This window comes from Oreochromis aureus, linkage group 1 (genome assembly GCF_013358895.1).
Source record: "Oreochromis aureus strain Israel breed Guangdong linkage group 1, ZZ_aureus, whole genome shotgun sequence".
NCBI lineage: Eukaryota > Metazoa > Chordata > Actinopteri > Cichliformes > Cichlidae > Oreochromis > Oreochromis aureus.
This window is the reverse complement of record NC_052942.1, coordinates 38,991,773-39,007,809: the sequence shown is the minus strand read 5'-3', so window position 1 is coordinate 39,007,809 and position 16,037 is coordinate 38,991,773. Positions and strand designations below refer to the sequence as shown.

The following is a 16,037-nucleotide window of genomic DNA, read 5'->3' as shown; positions in this document are numbered from 1 at the left end:
GCCAGCATTGATTGTTTGATAAGCACAGAGGCATAAAATTCAGATGGTCATGACAATTTGTTACCAGCTCTCAACTTCAATCCACAGTCGAGATGTTATCGTGGCGTCTGAAGCTCACGTTAAAGTATATTGAAACCTTGTGTGTTTAAAGGTTGTTCTGTAGTGTGTCTGATTTTTGGATTTGAAAATGTGACAATCTCATTTGTGGCATCTGATAAAGTGTAGCAGAGCTCTTAGATTTACCAGCTGAAATAAATTACTTTTGAAGTAAAACGTCCCTTACTCTTTCCAGGACTCTGAATCTTTGGACCGGTGCATCCAGTCGGCTCTGGCAGCCCTCTACCCACCCTTCCAAGCTACATCCCCAACTGTTCTCTGTCAGGTTCTCAGCGTTGTGGAGCGCTATTACAGAGGAGACGGCCTCCGCTACCTCCTCCACTTCCTGCTGCCGGCAAAGCAGTTCTTACAGAACCTCCAGCAGGATGCCTGTGTGAGTATCTCTGCGTTTCCCCGAGTAATCTCATCACACCTTTAAGCGTCCTTCACTTGCGCTCAGTGTTTGTTTGTTGAGGATTCACTCTGCTGTAGTCTGCTGTTACATCAGGTTTGTGATGGCAAACACAAGAACAGATAGGAATCTCCGTCTGCACAGATTATCACTGTTTCTGAATCAAACGACTCACTGAAGATTCGTGTCTGTTCCTGCCTGTCGTACGTGTTCGACTGATGTGTCACGGTCAGTTACAGCGACTCCAAAGCTCACGTGCTCGCTGCTGGGCGTTCACGTCCCGTCAGATTTGGGGAGGCTCTGCTGCTCTCTAGTTTGCGTGTTTTTCTTCTTGTTGCAACTTTTGACTGTGCATGAACAGAAAGATGTCAGACTGCTTGTGGGACTCATTAACTGAGCAGCTCCAGCAGCCTAAGTGGATACAGATGTGCCACAGCTGTTAGACAAACTTTTAAACACTATTCTCTTGTTCAAAAATATTAATGACAAATCGATCAGTGCCTCCCTTTCAAAATAAGCTTTTGTATTGTTTTTTCACTTTTGTTCATGAAGCTATGCAAAATCTTCCAAGTCACAGGCCCTCAGAATACAGAGGGGTAGGTTTAAATGAGTTCTCAGGATCAGTGGATGATCCGAATAGCGGATGAAGACACGGAACTTTTATGTTCCCCTCTAAAGTTTAGTAAACCAAATAAGAGGGACGTGCCATCTTATGCCAGAGAAAATTGTCACAAGCTGAACAGGAAATGCTGCAACAACCTGCAGACAGATCATCCGTGGATCCTCTGTGTCCTTCAAGGACTTTGACAATCTTCGGGTCCTAAAGTTGTTAGATCATCATGTTCAGACTGTTATATACAACAGTGTGTTTTTTTTTTCATTTCACAGTGAAATTCACAAGTTTTAAAATGGAGCTGTTGGAATGTTTTGACCAGCCACCGTGCTCCAGTGCTCGTTTCTGTTCCTCTGTGCCAGGGATGTCCAGCTGATTTTACAACGTGGGCCACATAAAGCCCACTTTCATCTTAAGTGCTTCAGTGGGCCAGGTTGGACTCTGTGCTCCTCATGTTGGACACCCCTGCTCTATGCCATAGATGTTAAATTAGTGCAGGTTTTGCTATGAAAACTATGATGTATCCCGTGATACTGATGCTCAAAGTTAGCAAGATTTTAGCTTTAGATTGTTACACCTGGAGAGATGTAGTTGCAACTTATACCCGTGTGCTTTTAGGGCATGTTATTTGACAATGAAGGTGAACTTTTGCATGATTTCTTTAAAGAGATTAAAGTTATTGTAAGAGATGAATCAGCTGATTCTGAGGGGATCAGGTGGGAACTTTACTCAGATTTAATTGAATCTCTGTGGTTGCTCTGTTTGGTTTTCAAGGTTCCGATATTTAGAGCTGGTGTTAGTTTGCACCCATACAGGTGATATTCTTCAGAACCAGGATTTTAATGGTGCTCTGTCTTGACTGTGATGCTCTCTTCTCTCCTCAGCTGCAGTACTGTGGTTTCCTGTTTCGTCATGAAGGCTGGCCTTTGTGCATCCACGAGAAGGTAGTCGTTCAGCTCAGTCATCTGGACCCACACCACCTCCGTCCAGGAGACTTCTACCTGCTGGTTTCTCCTTCTGCAGCCCCACCCCCTCCTCGAGCACACAGGGCCTCCTGCAGGGGCGGCGTCCCATTGAAACCCCGCCTGCTCCTGTGCAGCGTGTCGGTCGGCAGCCATCATGTGGAGCAGCAGGAGGTGTGCGACGTAGCTCTGCAGTCTCTCTTTAGCATGGCCTGGTTAGACTCCGTCAACAGGGAGAGGGAGCAGCGCGGTGCATCCAGGTTGGAGCGCTGCCTCCTCTCCGCCCACGGAGACGTCTTTAGGGTCCCCTGGGAGGATCTGGTCTACCCACAATTCATCAGTCGGCCCTGTGCTGCTCCGAAGGAGGACCAGGACTCGTCCATTAAGGGCAAAGATGTGGCAATCAAGACATCATCTGACAACAACAGAGAAGCAACCTCTTCAAGGGATGTGAAGCACCTCCCATCTTCGCCTAAAACAGACCAATCACCAGCCAACAGCGAGGGCGAGGACTCGGAGGGGGAGTACGTGGAGCTGACGGAGCTCCCGCTTCCTCGCTTCTCCCCACAGAAAGGCTCCTTAACCCAGTCCATCAGCCTGCAGCACCGAGCCAGGACAAGTACACATACCACCACACACACACTGTCTGCTGCTACCGCACACACTCCTCAAACCACCAACATACACTCAGCTGCTTCCACACTTACTGCCCACGCACACAACAACTCCCCGCAGCCCTGTGAGGATGCAACCTGCAGGCTCATGGAAGAGAGCGTCCACCAGGACCACCGTGAAGCTGTAGTCCTGACCCCCTTCTCCTCCTCTGCCGCTCCTGAAACCACAGGAACATCCATCTGTGAATCTGAAGAAACAGAAGGTACTGACACAGGCACAAATCTGAACACTGAACCTGAAACCTGCACAGAAATGAGGGTGGAGGAGTGGGAGGAGGAGCGAAGTAACAAGGAGGAAGAGAGCGTGGTGATGGAAAGGAAGGAGAAACCTGTCATTTCAGCTGGTGAGGAAGGAGAGGAGGTGCAGGAGGAGGAAAAGTTTCCAAGTGATGAGGAGGAAGCTGAAAGTGAAGATACAGAGGGAGATGGAGTAGAGGAGTTGAATGAAGATGGAGAAGATGAGGTAGAAGAAGGCCCAGAGGAAGTAGAGGTCGAGGAGGAAATTCAGGTTATGATTGTGCAACAAAGTATAGAAAGAAATGAGGAAGAGGAAATAGTGACAGAAGATACAAGAGGAGGAGAGACAGAAGAAGAAAAGGGATGTGGAGAGGTTCACACAGATAAAGACTCTTATTTTGAAAGTAACGCAAAACAAAAGCAATCTGAGGACTTTTATTTAAAAAATAACACACAACAAGCACACTCCATCGACTCTGTAACAGAAACAGACTATAAAGACTCTTATTCTGAAAATAGCACAAAACCGAAACACTGGGAGGGCTCTTATTCTGAAAACATAAAACCAGTAAAAACCTCAAATTCTGAAAGTGATGCACAGCAATCACACTCCAGTAACTCTTGCTTTGAAAATGGCAAAACACAAATACATTCTGAGGAATATTATTCTGAAAGAATAGCTACAGAATCATATTGCAAGGACTACTATCCTGAAAATAACAAACAACCACTACACACTGAGCACTCTTATTCTGAAAACACACCACCAGAAACGCACTCCTTGGACTCTTATTCTGAAAACACAGCACCAGAAACGCACTCCTTGGACTCTTATTCTGAAAACACAGCACCGGAAACGCACTCCGTGGACTATTCGGAAAACATAAAAAAGGTAGACTCAGAAACCTTATATCCTGAAACTGCCACACAGCGTACACACGCCATTGACTCTTATTTTGAAAGTAACAAACCACAAAGTAAATCTGAGCATTCTTATTTTGAAAGCATAGCTACAGAGTCACGTTGCGAGGACTGTTATCCTGAAAATTACAAACCACCACACATTCAGGACTCTTATTCTGAAAACACAGTACTAGAAACGTACTCGGTGGACTCTCATTCTGAAAACACTGTAAGAGAAGCACATTACAATGATTCTTATTCTGAAAATAACACTAAACAGACAGACTCCAGTGACTTTAATTCTGAAAATAACAAGCAAGAGATAGCAAGAGACTGTTATTCTGAAAGCAACATAAAAGAGACAGACACTGAGGGCTCTTATTCTGAAAACACAGCACCAGAAACGCACTTCGCGGACTATTATTCTGAAAGTACAGCAAGAGAATGCCACTCTGACTCAGAAAATAATAAACAGCAACACACGGAGTGCTGTTATTTTGAAAAAACAGCAACAGAACCATATTACAAGGACTCTTATTCTGAAAAACAGACACAGCACATGTGCTCTGAAGAGCCCAGCACAGGACACAAGCAGATCAAGGATTTTTCTGAAAACAGCACACATCAAACACACCACAGGGACTCTTATTGTGAAAGCAACACACTGCAAACACATCAAGGAACTTTTAATTCTGAAAAAGAAACACAACCTCAGAGCTCTTCTGAAAATAGTACAGAAGACTCTCACTTAGCAAGCACATATTCTGAAAGTGCACCTGACCCTGGGGACTCATATTCTGAAAACAAAGCACATTGCGATGACTTTTATTCTGAAAGCAGTGCACTTCAGGGACCCACAGAAGAATCAGATCAATCCAGTACTGGAGAGAATAACGCAGAGGAGTGTAAAACACTGCACTGCGTCTCCACACCAGCAACACATCAAAACTTACTTCTGACAGAAGCTGAGTCCAACAGTGGACAGGAAGTCCAAAAAGAGGAGGAGCGGTGGAGCTGTGAGGAGGCTGCTGGAGCTTCAGAGTGTCACACTGAAGGTACACGAACCTGTTTCTCCTCCTTAGTACATTTTCCCCCTCCTGCTTTTCCTCCCACAGACCATCAGACTCACTCTTTCTCCTCCTTTATCACATCCTCCTCCTCCTCTCCTCATTGGCTGAGTGGTTCCTCCTTTGCATCTCTTTCACTAAAACTACCTTCAACTTCATCTCCTGTTTTTAACTCACCTGTGTGGCTGCAGGAGCAGCTCTTGCACGAGTCTGTGTCGGTTTTTCAGTTTTTTCTATTAACATCTCACATTTCACATGACTGCATCTATCATTTAAAGGACCATTCAGCTTTTTTCAGCCTGCCCTGCCTCTGTTACCCAAGAGCAGACAGGAAGTTGTGTGCCTTGTGTTCTTGCTCCAGGCTCCATTAAGGGGAATTCTCTGCAGTGTCTTTGTTTACTGTTTGCTCTTCAGTTGAGAGAAAGCTGAACGTCTCATCCCTCTGGCTGTTTAACAGAAAGTAAAATATGCAGATTTATCACGACGTGTTCAGATGCAGCAGGGACTTGACAACCTCAAGCTTTTGAACTAAAAAAACAACTCTGTGCATCATAATGTAAATAAATCACCCAGAATACCTAAAACGGTAAGAGTTCAGCTTCGGCTGCCCTGAGCGCTGCCTTATAGGCTCCAACACTTGACAGTAACATACTGAGTAAGTGATGCACAGGTGATGTATTTGTTTACTGAACAAAATCACGGAAGCCTGGATAGATCTCATGTAGAGGAAGCATAACCACAGGAACTGCTGAGATCCTTCAGGTTAGGTGTTAGGTTTGGTGAGACCAGCGCGTGTCAGGCAGTCTTCATTGCCTATGTGTATCAGCACGTGACTTTTTTGTTCTATAGATTTATTTTGTTCTTGTAATTTGAATTTGGTCACTTTGGTTAGTTCAGACATGAACATCATTAAAAAGCTTTTTTTTGTTTTGTTTAGTAGCTACATGATTTATTTGCTTAACATATTGTACTTTTAAGTTTTTCTACAGTTTTAATATTTGTACATGAGGTTTCTGCTTTTCATTATAGCACCCCCTGTGGGTTATACCCCACAGCACAGGGGTTGTTTCCCACCTGCTACTGACTTGCACTTTGTGAGACCCTGATGAAGCCTCGGGCTCTGAGAATTAACTTAAAACATTGTCTCTTTATTTAAAATCAAAATTATTAGTGAGGGGCGTATGTCACTTCAGTTTCAGCTTATTTACAAAATCTTAACTCAAGTGAACAAAAAACAGAAAACTGAAGAAGGGAATGATTTTGGTTGTGCTGCCCACTTGAGGTCAAATTCAGCTTTTTGTGGACGGTGAACGAGTTTGACACACGTGGTTTAAAGTCTTCAGGCAGGGTGTGTGTGTGCGCGTGTGTGACCTTGACAGTGAGGACATTTTTGTCTGGTTCTTAGCTGTTTTGAGGTTAACTGCTGGGTTAACGGTTAAGGTTCTTCACACATGAACTGCAGCCCTGAAATTTAGCAGGCATGACCCGGCGGAGCTGAATCTCAAAATGAAAATGTCCTTGACGGCCGGATTGGACTATAAATGGTCGTTTTTTTGTTTGTTTGTTTTTTGCATGTGGGAGAGAACAGCAGGTACCCCAGCAACACAGTATTTCTCGTTGTGAGAACATGTCCATTATCTGTGTCATACATGAAAACTGGGCGTCACAGGCCTGCTGTATCAGTACAGTGTGAGTAATACAGGTTAATTTTGGCATCTCTTCACAGGCCTCTGCAGTGAGCTGCGTCCTGCCCAGTCAGAGGTCGCTCTGGCTGCTGGTTCGAATCCGACAGAACAACCAGCAGCTGTTCCAAGGGTAGTCCAGCCTGTCACCCAGTCCTCCCAGTCAAGACTTTACAGCATGCTGTTGAGGTCTGGAGCTGTTTGTCTGCCTGGTGAGAAAACACAAACGTCAAGTACCAACCAGTTTCAGGCCTCAGACTCAGACCCGATTAGACTAAGATCAGGGCAGTCAGAAGCTCCAGCCTGAGGTTTATAGAGTTGGGCAGGTGGAGCAGAGACTGAACTTCAGAGTTGGAGTCGCTGTTTCTGTGTGTAAATGAAGTTGCTGGGTCTTCCTGCAGGAACCAGAGACAAAGGTGAGCGAGCGCTGCTCACCGTCTCCACCACGAGCCCCGTGTGGTCCCACCTGGACTGTGACAGCGCTGAGCTGCCCCGCCTCCTCCTTTACTACACCTCCACCCTCAGGTACGCTCCTCCGTTACTGTTGTTCTCAGGTCTCTGTGCTGTCCACCCTCTGATATCACTTCTTTCATGGAACAGGAAGGAGGTGCTAGCGTCAGGGCTGACGGTGTTGGTGGATGCCCGTGGAGCTGCTCCCTCTCCCGCCCTGTACTCCGCCCTCAGGTCGCTGCAGGTGAGTTGGTTATGATTGAGCCTACCTGGAGACAGGAGCTCTGTGCTGTGGAGCTGCAGTAAATCCAGGACAGACTGAGCACGTGCGAGAGAAGACGGCTTTACTAGTTCTGGAGTCACTTTCATTTTTCAGCCCCTCAGAGTCATTTTATTCTTCAGGAGTCATTTAGAGAAACATGCCCTCATGAGAGACAGCATCTCAGCTCCTATTAAAACAATGATGCAGCTGCTCCTGATGACGAATACATGCAGAACGTGACTAATGGAGAAACATTTGTACCAAGCAGAATATGTCGTCCTTCTTATCTCTGATCGACCATGAATCCGAGAATGTTTTTTAAATTTTCAATCATGATTTCTTGTTTCTGTGTAAAGTATCAAAGTTGAAGCTGTATGTTTCTGTGCAGCCACAGTTTTTTTAGTTTCTGGTCAAAGCAGCTGTTAAAACAGGAAATGGATTATGGATCCTTACTCTGTCCTCCCCTCTGGCCTCCAGGTCTGAACATTGTCAGTGACCTTCAGGAACCAGGGGGACAGTCAGTTAGTTTAAAAAACAGTTTTTTTTCCCATAAACTTCATCTCCACCTCACTGGAAACCTTAGGAAGAGAGAAGTGTGGTTACAGAGGCCAACTGAGCTCCTTAATGATGTGCTGTGATTGGTCAGTGACCAACAGAGGGCGTTAGTTACAAACTGCGGTGGTTGGAGGACTGCTCTGCTGCTGCTTTTGAAATCTATCGTTTATGGATTAGAAACAAGTCCACACACAGTCTGTGGCAGCTTTGTATAGTTCCAGTCAGCTGGTTTCACTGACAGACTGAACCCAGAGAGGTCAGAGGTCGTGAGTATAACGCTTCAATAATAGCACTCTTTGTCTACCAGTGCTGTTCTTTAATATGTGTTCAGTGGCTCACAGTCTATTTCTATCTGAATTTATTAGCATTAATCAAACTTGAAATCCTGAAAGCAGAACATCTGAAAAGCTCAACCCCCAGCAGACTGACAACCTGAAAATCAACCAGACTCCAGTTTTTAGCCCCGCTTTAAGAACGGTCTTGTTTCCTGATGTATTTTATTAGTTTAATTCTGCATGGTTTTCTTTGAAAATGTGATCAATTGCTTCTTGTTCTAAATACATGAACGGCTGCTTATTGATGGAAACTTTGTGCTGATCACCAGAGAAACTGATGTGTGTGTGTGTGTGTGTGTGTGTGTGTGTGTGTGTGTGTGTGTGTGTGTGTGTGTGTGTGTGTGTGTGTGTGTGTGTGTGTGTGTGTGTGTGTGTGTGTGTGTGTGTGTGTGTGTGTGTGTGAGAGCAGGAGAACACACCAGGCTCCATCCACGGTGTTTTGATCCTTGCTAACAAGGACTCATCTCTGCGTGTGGACAAACCTGCAGCTACACAGGTAACACTTCACACCACAGCTGCTCACAAACACCTTTGTGTGAATGTATGTTTTAAAGTGTGTGTTGATTTTTCTGTTGTGCAGGTGGAGGTGCTGAGCTCTCTGAAGTCTGTTCAGAAACACGTGGAGCTCCGACAGCTTCCTGTGGAGTTTGGAGGATCCTTCAGCTTCAGTCAGAGCAGCTGGGTCAGCTTCAGATTGGTCAGTGTATAACTCGCACACAGATTAAAATTAACAATCAAAAATAAACAATAAGGCAGACGTGTAACAGTGAAACACACAAACACGGTGAAGTCTGTTAGTTAGAACAATATCAAACCAGTGTTTTGATGATTTCTAGTCATCAGAAAACTGTTTCACCTACATGAGTATAAGCCACGTCAGACTCATATTCCATGTTTGTACTGACGCGTGTTGGACAGACGTCTCACAGTGTCACGACAAACCCAAATCAGTCAGCACAGGTTAATCCCTGCTCGCTGTTTCGTAGAGCTAATGATGGGCAGGTGAGGCATGTCTGATTCTGGACTTTCACAGCTCCTCTTTGCTTTTCTGCAGCTGAAACGCTTTGAAACGTTGCATGCTTCAGTAAAAATAATTGTACAGGTTGTCCCACATTCCTGGGCTGCTAATCACATGAGGTTTGCATTGTAGAGTGGAAGGTTTTATTCACCTTCCAGTTGTGTATTTAAAGTTTCTTTTCTTCTTTCATAAGTGTGTGGCTTTAGAAATGATTCACACAATGAAAATGTGTGTTTGTCCCTCAGAGACTGGAGCAGCTGACCCGTCAGTGTGAGGACGTCATCAGCCTGCTGCAGAAGAGCATCAACGCGCTGCAATCCACACCTTTACCAAACACTGCTGAGGTAAAAACACACACGGCATGGAAAGAAAGAGTGCTAGATCTGTTTTTACTCCTTACCTGTAAAAGGCCGATGGGGTACTGTGATTACCCCGCCAGCCGGGCGCGCGTGGACACCTTAGTTTGTAAATGCGAAAATTGACATGTTAACTTCCGGCCTGTTTATCTGAATTATTTTCATGTACAATGTCCAGCTTTGGGAGCAATCAGCTGTAGCGATATCTGCCTTCTCTTGAATTTAGTTAAACTAAGTGGCACTCAAAGCTCAAGAAAGTAGTTCTTTTAGGATTGTTTTGAGTAACTGGGTCATGAATCCTGGAAGTAGATTTTTTTTAAATGTTTTTTTTATCACTTGGGCAAAGTCAGTGAACGTGAGTTAAACCAAAGTCCTCCATCGGCACTGTCTGCTCTCAGTTCTCACATGAAGGTTTGGACACCAGCTCAAACCTCTCTGTCTTTGCCAGGATGCCGAGCTGCTGCTGTCCCGCTACAGGTCAGTGATGTGCAGCATCCTCGCAGACAGCCGATTGGTGCAGCTCCAGCAGGAGGGCGGTGCCTCGCTGTCATGGCTGCGCAGAGAGGAGAGCAGCGTCGGCGTGGCGGTGGACCAGCGGGCGGCGGTGGAGTCGGTGTCGGCTCTGTACGAGCAGGTGGATGAGCTGCTCCACCGCCTGGTGATGCTGTCCAACTCCAAAACGCAGGAGCTGAACTTTATCGTGGACTTCAGGAACCTGGAGCAAGGTTTCAGCGAGGTCAGTCTGAGCACGCTCAGTATGCATCGTTCATACTGACATTTACATCAGTGTCGTCTTAGTGTGATGAGTTGACTTCATGATGAACCGTGACACTGAGACACTCCCACCTCCTTTGTTTCCTTGGTTACGCTCTAAGCCAGTGATCAGAGTGTGGACAGCAGCCCCCTGGTGTGCTGTGAAGGTACTGCAAGTGGGCCAAAAGAAGTAATGCACAATGAATACATTAAAAAAAATATAATTTTTGGATGTGTTTTTGTTTTTTAACCTGAACTCTGGAGTCTTGTATCTTGTCAGTAGGAGGAAGAAACTAAAGTGGAGCTGTGGATGTCAGATGTAGGGAGGTTTTAACTTAATACATTTTTTTGTGAACCGACGCGTGTTTGGAAATATGTGCTCTAAGCTGTAAGCAATCGAATTATTACCTGATAATGTCAGATTAATATCAGATCAATAAACATCAACAGAAAAACACCTATTATGTGTTTGGAGTTAAACTGGAACGAGTTTGTCTTCTGAAGCTTTGACAGGATGAAGCTCAAACACTTCCCTCCCTGAGCACACTCACAAATGAATGATTATGAAAATGAATAAACATTACATGATATATGGATTTCATAAATGGGTAATTCAGGTTAAAGTAGATCCATATGTCAGCGATTTGCTGCTTGCAGGTTTGGATGAACGGTCAGACATTTGGCCCTCAGGCATAGACGAGCTGAAAGAGTCCTCATCACTTCTGCAGGATGTCCAGGCAGCATCGATTGTTCTCTTTTTTCCTTTCTTAGCATTATTTTTTTGTTTTTCTGTCATTCTTTGTCTTCGTAACCATAAAAAAAGTGTTGGTGGTTCTGTTTGGTTTTTTTAAAAAGAGCTTTTAGTCTTAGATTTACCTGTGCAGAGGTCACGCCTAGCATCTCACCTGGCAGGGTGGGAGGTTTGCTCCTCTGGATCACGTTTCTGTCTGTTAATGTGAAGTTTACCTTACCGTCTATGTGCTTGTCATTCGTGTGCGTGCGTGTCAGGTGAAGACGTGGCTGCAGGAGGTCGGTGAAGTTCGTCTGAAGAGTCTGGAAGAGCCGGCAGATTCTCTGGTGCTTCTGAATGAAAAACAGCAGGACTACAAGGACTTCTGCACAACGGCATACGTACGACACACACACACACACACACACACACACACACACACACACACACACACACACACACACACACACACACACACACACACACACACACTCTCTCTCACTCGTTCAAACATTTCTTTTAGCCCATACTGAGGACTGGTCCCCACAGAGGATGAGGTCTGTTTCTTCTGTGTGCAGGACCAGTGTAAACGAGGCAAGGAGCTGCTGTCTCGGCTGGAGCGCCGGGACGACGTGCCATCCGCTGACCTCCACATCTACGAGGACAAAGTTCACTCCTTCTGGGCTCAGCTGCAGGATTTCACTCAACGGATCAGCAGCACCGGGCAGAACATCGAGCGGGCCGTCCGACTCTACAGCTTCTTAGATCAGGTACAGTCACTGAGGCTGAAACTGTGGCTCATCAGATCGGTTTCCAATGGCAGTTTGAGCCTCACAGTCATCTAAATGTGTAAATCTATATTTAATATGGTGCTTCCTGAGACACCAGATTAGTTAAAAAGCGAATTTCAGTGTTGTGAACAGTACTTACAGCTCTTTCTGATTATAGCTCCAGCTGTGCACTGATTTTTCATGTTTTACTGTCTCTCGGTTTAAACCATCTGAGAAGCCTGTCAGCTCTGTCTGAGCAGCTTTGAATCCATCTTCAGAAATCTAATTTTAGCTGCATGTAAAACAGTTGAATGTGGATCGGAGCAGCTGGTTTGTCGTGTCTGTCCTCCTCCTCCTCTTCCTCCTCCTCATATCGTCTCCCTGCAGTGAAACTGACAGCTTGTATTGAGGCCAGGAGGATGAAGAGGGGGGAGAGAGTGTCAATATTGCTTTGTGTACTGGACTCTTTGTAAAGGGGTGTGAGGGGGGTAATGGTCTTTGTCCACATGACTCTGTCTTGTAGGTTTGTTTGTGTGTTTTTATGTCATGCTGATATTTTTATTATGTGCAGATTCTTTAAATTCAATCATGAAACAGTTGAAGTTGTCCCTCAGACATCCTATGAAAACAAAAGCACTGACCTCGTCCTCCACAAAACTTTCTTCGACCGTTGTTCACATCATAACCGAGAGTGACACGGTGTGAACTCCGGCGCACTTTAGTTTTTCTTTCAGAAAAGAGTTAGAATGATGTCATGTTAGGATGTACACAGCGTAGGTCGAGGACAGGGGCGTAGATCGACCGGTAAATTGACAGCTGTGCTTTTACCGTCTTCACCACAACAGATCGGTACAGCGTCCACATCACTACAGACCCCACCCTGATCTAGTCTGTCAGTCTCTCACTCGAGAACAAGACCCCGAGATACTTAAAGTCCTCCACGTGGGGCAGCAACTTATTCTGGACTGGGAGTGAGCACTCCAGCCCTGACAAGTCCTGTGACAACTGAAAAGTGAAGAATCCAGTTGATCTGTCCAGATCCGGGACAGGGTAGACTTGACACCCCCCCCAATGGGTCCCAGCCACACTTAGCCTGAAGAAGTTACATGGGTCCACATTCCTGCAACAAACCATATTTTCTATATCATCTCCTGAGGTGCAGCAGCTGCTGGGCCTCCAGGTGCCTCTTCAGAGGGCTTCAGTCAAAAACACCTGCTCATCCAAAGTCTCTACTGACGACCTCGCACGTCCGTAGACCTTTCTTTCATTTTATTTGTCTCATTTGTTTTTCGAAAAGATGATCCGAAATTCTCTGTAAAAAGACACTTCACGATAAGTTGGTACAGAAATCAAGCATACAATTACCAACAAAGTAATTATGGTTTTTGTTATAGCTCATAAGCCCTGTGCTCAACAGCTCATGTGAATGAATGTGACGGATCGGCACATTTTTACTGGCTCTGCAGGCTCGCTCAGTTTGCTGCAAAGTTGAACTAAACCACAGGAGAGAAACAGCCTCTCTGTTGAAATGCAAAATAGAAATAGATGATTTCTATTTGGGGAAAACAAAAATCAAAATTGCGATGACAAGATTTTTTTTTCCATTGTGTGGAAGTCTTTTCAAGCCTCACTTCCTGTCCTGTCCTGACGTGTCTGGTCTGTGGGTAAAAACATCAGCCTATGGGGATCTGATCCGCCTGTCACTCAGTGGTGGGCTCGGCCTGTCGGCAGGCGCATGTTTCAGACCGATGTTTAAACTTTCACCAGTGAAGTTTGTTCGGACGCTTCAGTCACACCACCGAATTCTGCACAACACCAACCACAGAGTGTGCTGAAGTTTTCACTCTGATACACTAAGCAGGCAGTACTGACCTGACACACACAGACTCACAGGAATGAAGCATGCACACGAGTGTTTTGTGTGTGTGTGTAGTCCAGGTATCACTCCGGTGCCAAGTTTTCTTTCCATCCCCCTTTCATTCCTTTCACCACAAAGTCTTTGTCGCCGTGGTGATGCCCCCCCTCCTCTCCTCCTGGGACCGCCCATCTGCCATTCAGCCCATTGATGAAGTGTGGGGGGGTCACTGTGTGTGTGTGTGTGTGTGTGTGTGTGTGTGTGTGTGTGTGTGTGTGTGTGTGTGTGTGTGTGGTCAGGATGCCACTCTCTGCGCGCCTCACTCAGGCTTCAGAGCTTCAGCTGAACACACCGAGGTACGATACACACTTCTTACTGTTTTTTTTGTTGTTGTTCTTTTAAAAACACACACACAGCTGAGTTTGCTTTGGAGAAGTTTTATCAGCGAGTGTGTGTGTGTGTGTGTGTGTGGCAGTTTTTCAGCCGTTTGATGTTACCTTGGCGTCAGTTTGACTGCAGAGAGATCTTTGATGAAGCTCATCTCGCTGCTTGTTGCTCGCTCTCCCTCTTTCTCTCTCTGTGTGTGTGTGTGTGTGTGTGTGTGTGTGTGTGTGTTACCAGTTTACCTGCTGCAGATGTTGTCGTGTTGTTTCCTGATCACGCATGTTGTCATGTTTCCGCGGCTCAGTGACGTTCCCACTCTGACTCGTGTTTTTGGATTTCTGTCAGTTTCGATGATGGTGTGTCGGAGGTAATTTTGCTGTTAGTCAAGCTTGTCATCTGTTTTGGGGAAGGAGACTCCAGCTAGCAAGCTGCAGGAAAGTAAAGTAAATGGGTATTAGCAAATATAAAACTAGCTGTCTGCTCCATTTCACAGCAGTCACACCGGCAGCATCATTCCTTTTTCCGCTTTGTCGTGTCCACATTGTTCACAGCTGAGTGGCAGGAAAAAACTCCAACAGCTGGCAGAGCGCTCTGTGCTCATAGGTGGACGATAAAGGGATGGAGTGTTGCTTAAACAGCACTTTTCTGCGAGCACTCGAAGCAATCTCAGGCTAAGGGTTTATTCTGCTGTACCTGCACAAACTGTCATTTCATTTCAAGGAGCCAGAAATGAAAGTTTAACCTTCCAGTTAGTAGACAAGCCGCTCCACCACAGTGCGTCTATCAGAGCTCGGTTCTCCAAAATCAGTTTGGTTCATACCAAGTTTTCTCTTCAGAGGGGATGAGCAGGGGAAAAACATATTTTTATGTTTTTACTTGTATTTACTTGTTTTTAAATATTTTTTGTAAAATCACTTAATCATGATTAGATGATGGGGAAAAATGGTAAATTCTATCATTTTGATCCATTTCCAGTTCACCCGTTACTTAAAAGATCTTTAAGAATGACAGCTATTAGCTCAGCGGCGAGGTTTGGCCAGGCGCTAGTAGTGATAGTTTCACCACGTTGCCTAGTTTCTTCTCGGACGGCGATACACCGGATCTGGTCATGTGTCAGCTCATGTTTTTACTACGCACCACTCGAACACAGGTATTGGGTTCATTCTAAACCTTGTCGCTACCTGCTGTGATCCAAACTGTCGACAGCACCTCCTCGGATCAGTTCCTCTGACTACGTTCTGGCAGCAGTTCCTTTCTGTCAGCTATGACATGCTAGCATCTAGATGTTTTTGTAAAATGAGTGATTTTATATTGAAAGGAAAGAGATCAGAGTTTCCTCTGATCTGGACAGGATGCAGCATCTGTCAGTTTTCTGTTTTTAGGTTTTCTGTCTTGCACCGAAAACGATGTGTGATAGTTTGCCAGGTAGTGGTAATCTTGTATATTATGAGCTCACAGTGACCTTTGACCACGAAAATCTTATCCTCAATCTTCGAGTTCAAGTAGTTTTTTTGCCATATTCAAGTATCTCAAGAATGGGACAAATGGACAGCTGACAACACGACACCTGTCAGCACAGCTGTCTCTGACGTCGGGGCATAAAAACACTGATATTGAAGGAAGACATTCTGCCTTGTTTGACATTTCTTCCTTTTATATGAAGACTTCAGAATAAAAGCACAGAATGTAGAAACAGAGCAAAGAGTGAAGAAACAAAGTGAAACATGAGACTTCTTTCACATCAAGAGTTTGAAGACAAAACGCTCTCCTCCAGGAACCGCAGAACCGTCTGAAGTAGATTCACCACTACTCCTCTGAAGGAGGAGGAAAGGAGCCCTACCCCCTCCTTTTATATGGTTTTGGAGGGTTTTGGCCTCCTCCGCCCTCCCTCTGTCTCCCCTCCTCCTCTTTGGTTGACTGGCT

The 16,037-nt window shown here is 45.3% G+C and overlaps 1 protein-coding gene across 3 annotated transcripts in view; it reads left to right on the top strand.

The window, feature by feature from the left end:
- plekhg4 (pleckstrin homology domain containing, family G (with RhoGef domain) member 4) overlaps positions 1-16,037 on the top strand; it is a 92,734-nt gene that overhangs the window by 61,487 nt on the left and 15,210 nt on the right. For all 3 annotated transcript variants that reach the window (XM_039613716.1, XM_039613720.1, XM_039613724.1), the window contains exons 2-12: positions 293-490; positions 2,006-4,952; positions 6,691-6,858; positions 7,048-7,171; positions 7,247-7,340; positions 8,658-8,744; positions 8,829-8,945; positions 9,512-9,610; positions 10,071-10,358; positions 11,384-11,506; positions 11,684-11,875. In XM_039613716.1, coding sequence (XP_039469650.1) covers positions 293-490; positions 2,006-4,952; positions 6,691-6,858; positions 7,048-7,171; positions 7,247-7,340; positions 8,658-8,744; positions 8,829-8,945; positions 9,512-9,610; positions 10,071-10,358; positions 11,384-11,506; positions 11,684-11,875 — 4,437 coding nt within the window. The remainder of the gene's footprint in view (positions 1-292; positions 491-2,005; positions 4,953-6,690; positions 6,859-7,047; positions 7,172-7,246; positions 7,341-8,657; positions 8,745-8,828; positions 8,946-9,511; positions 9,611-10,070; positions 10,359-11,383; positions 11,507-11,683; positions 11,876-16,037) is intronic.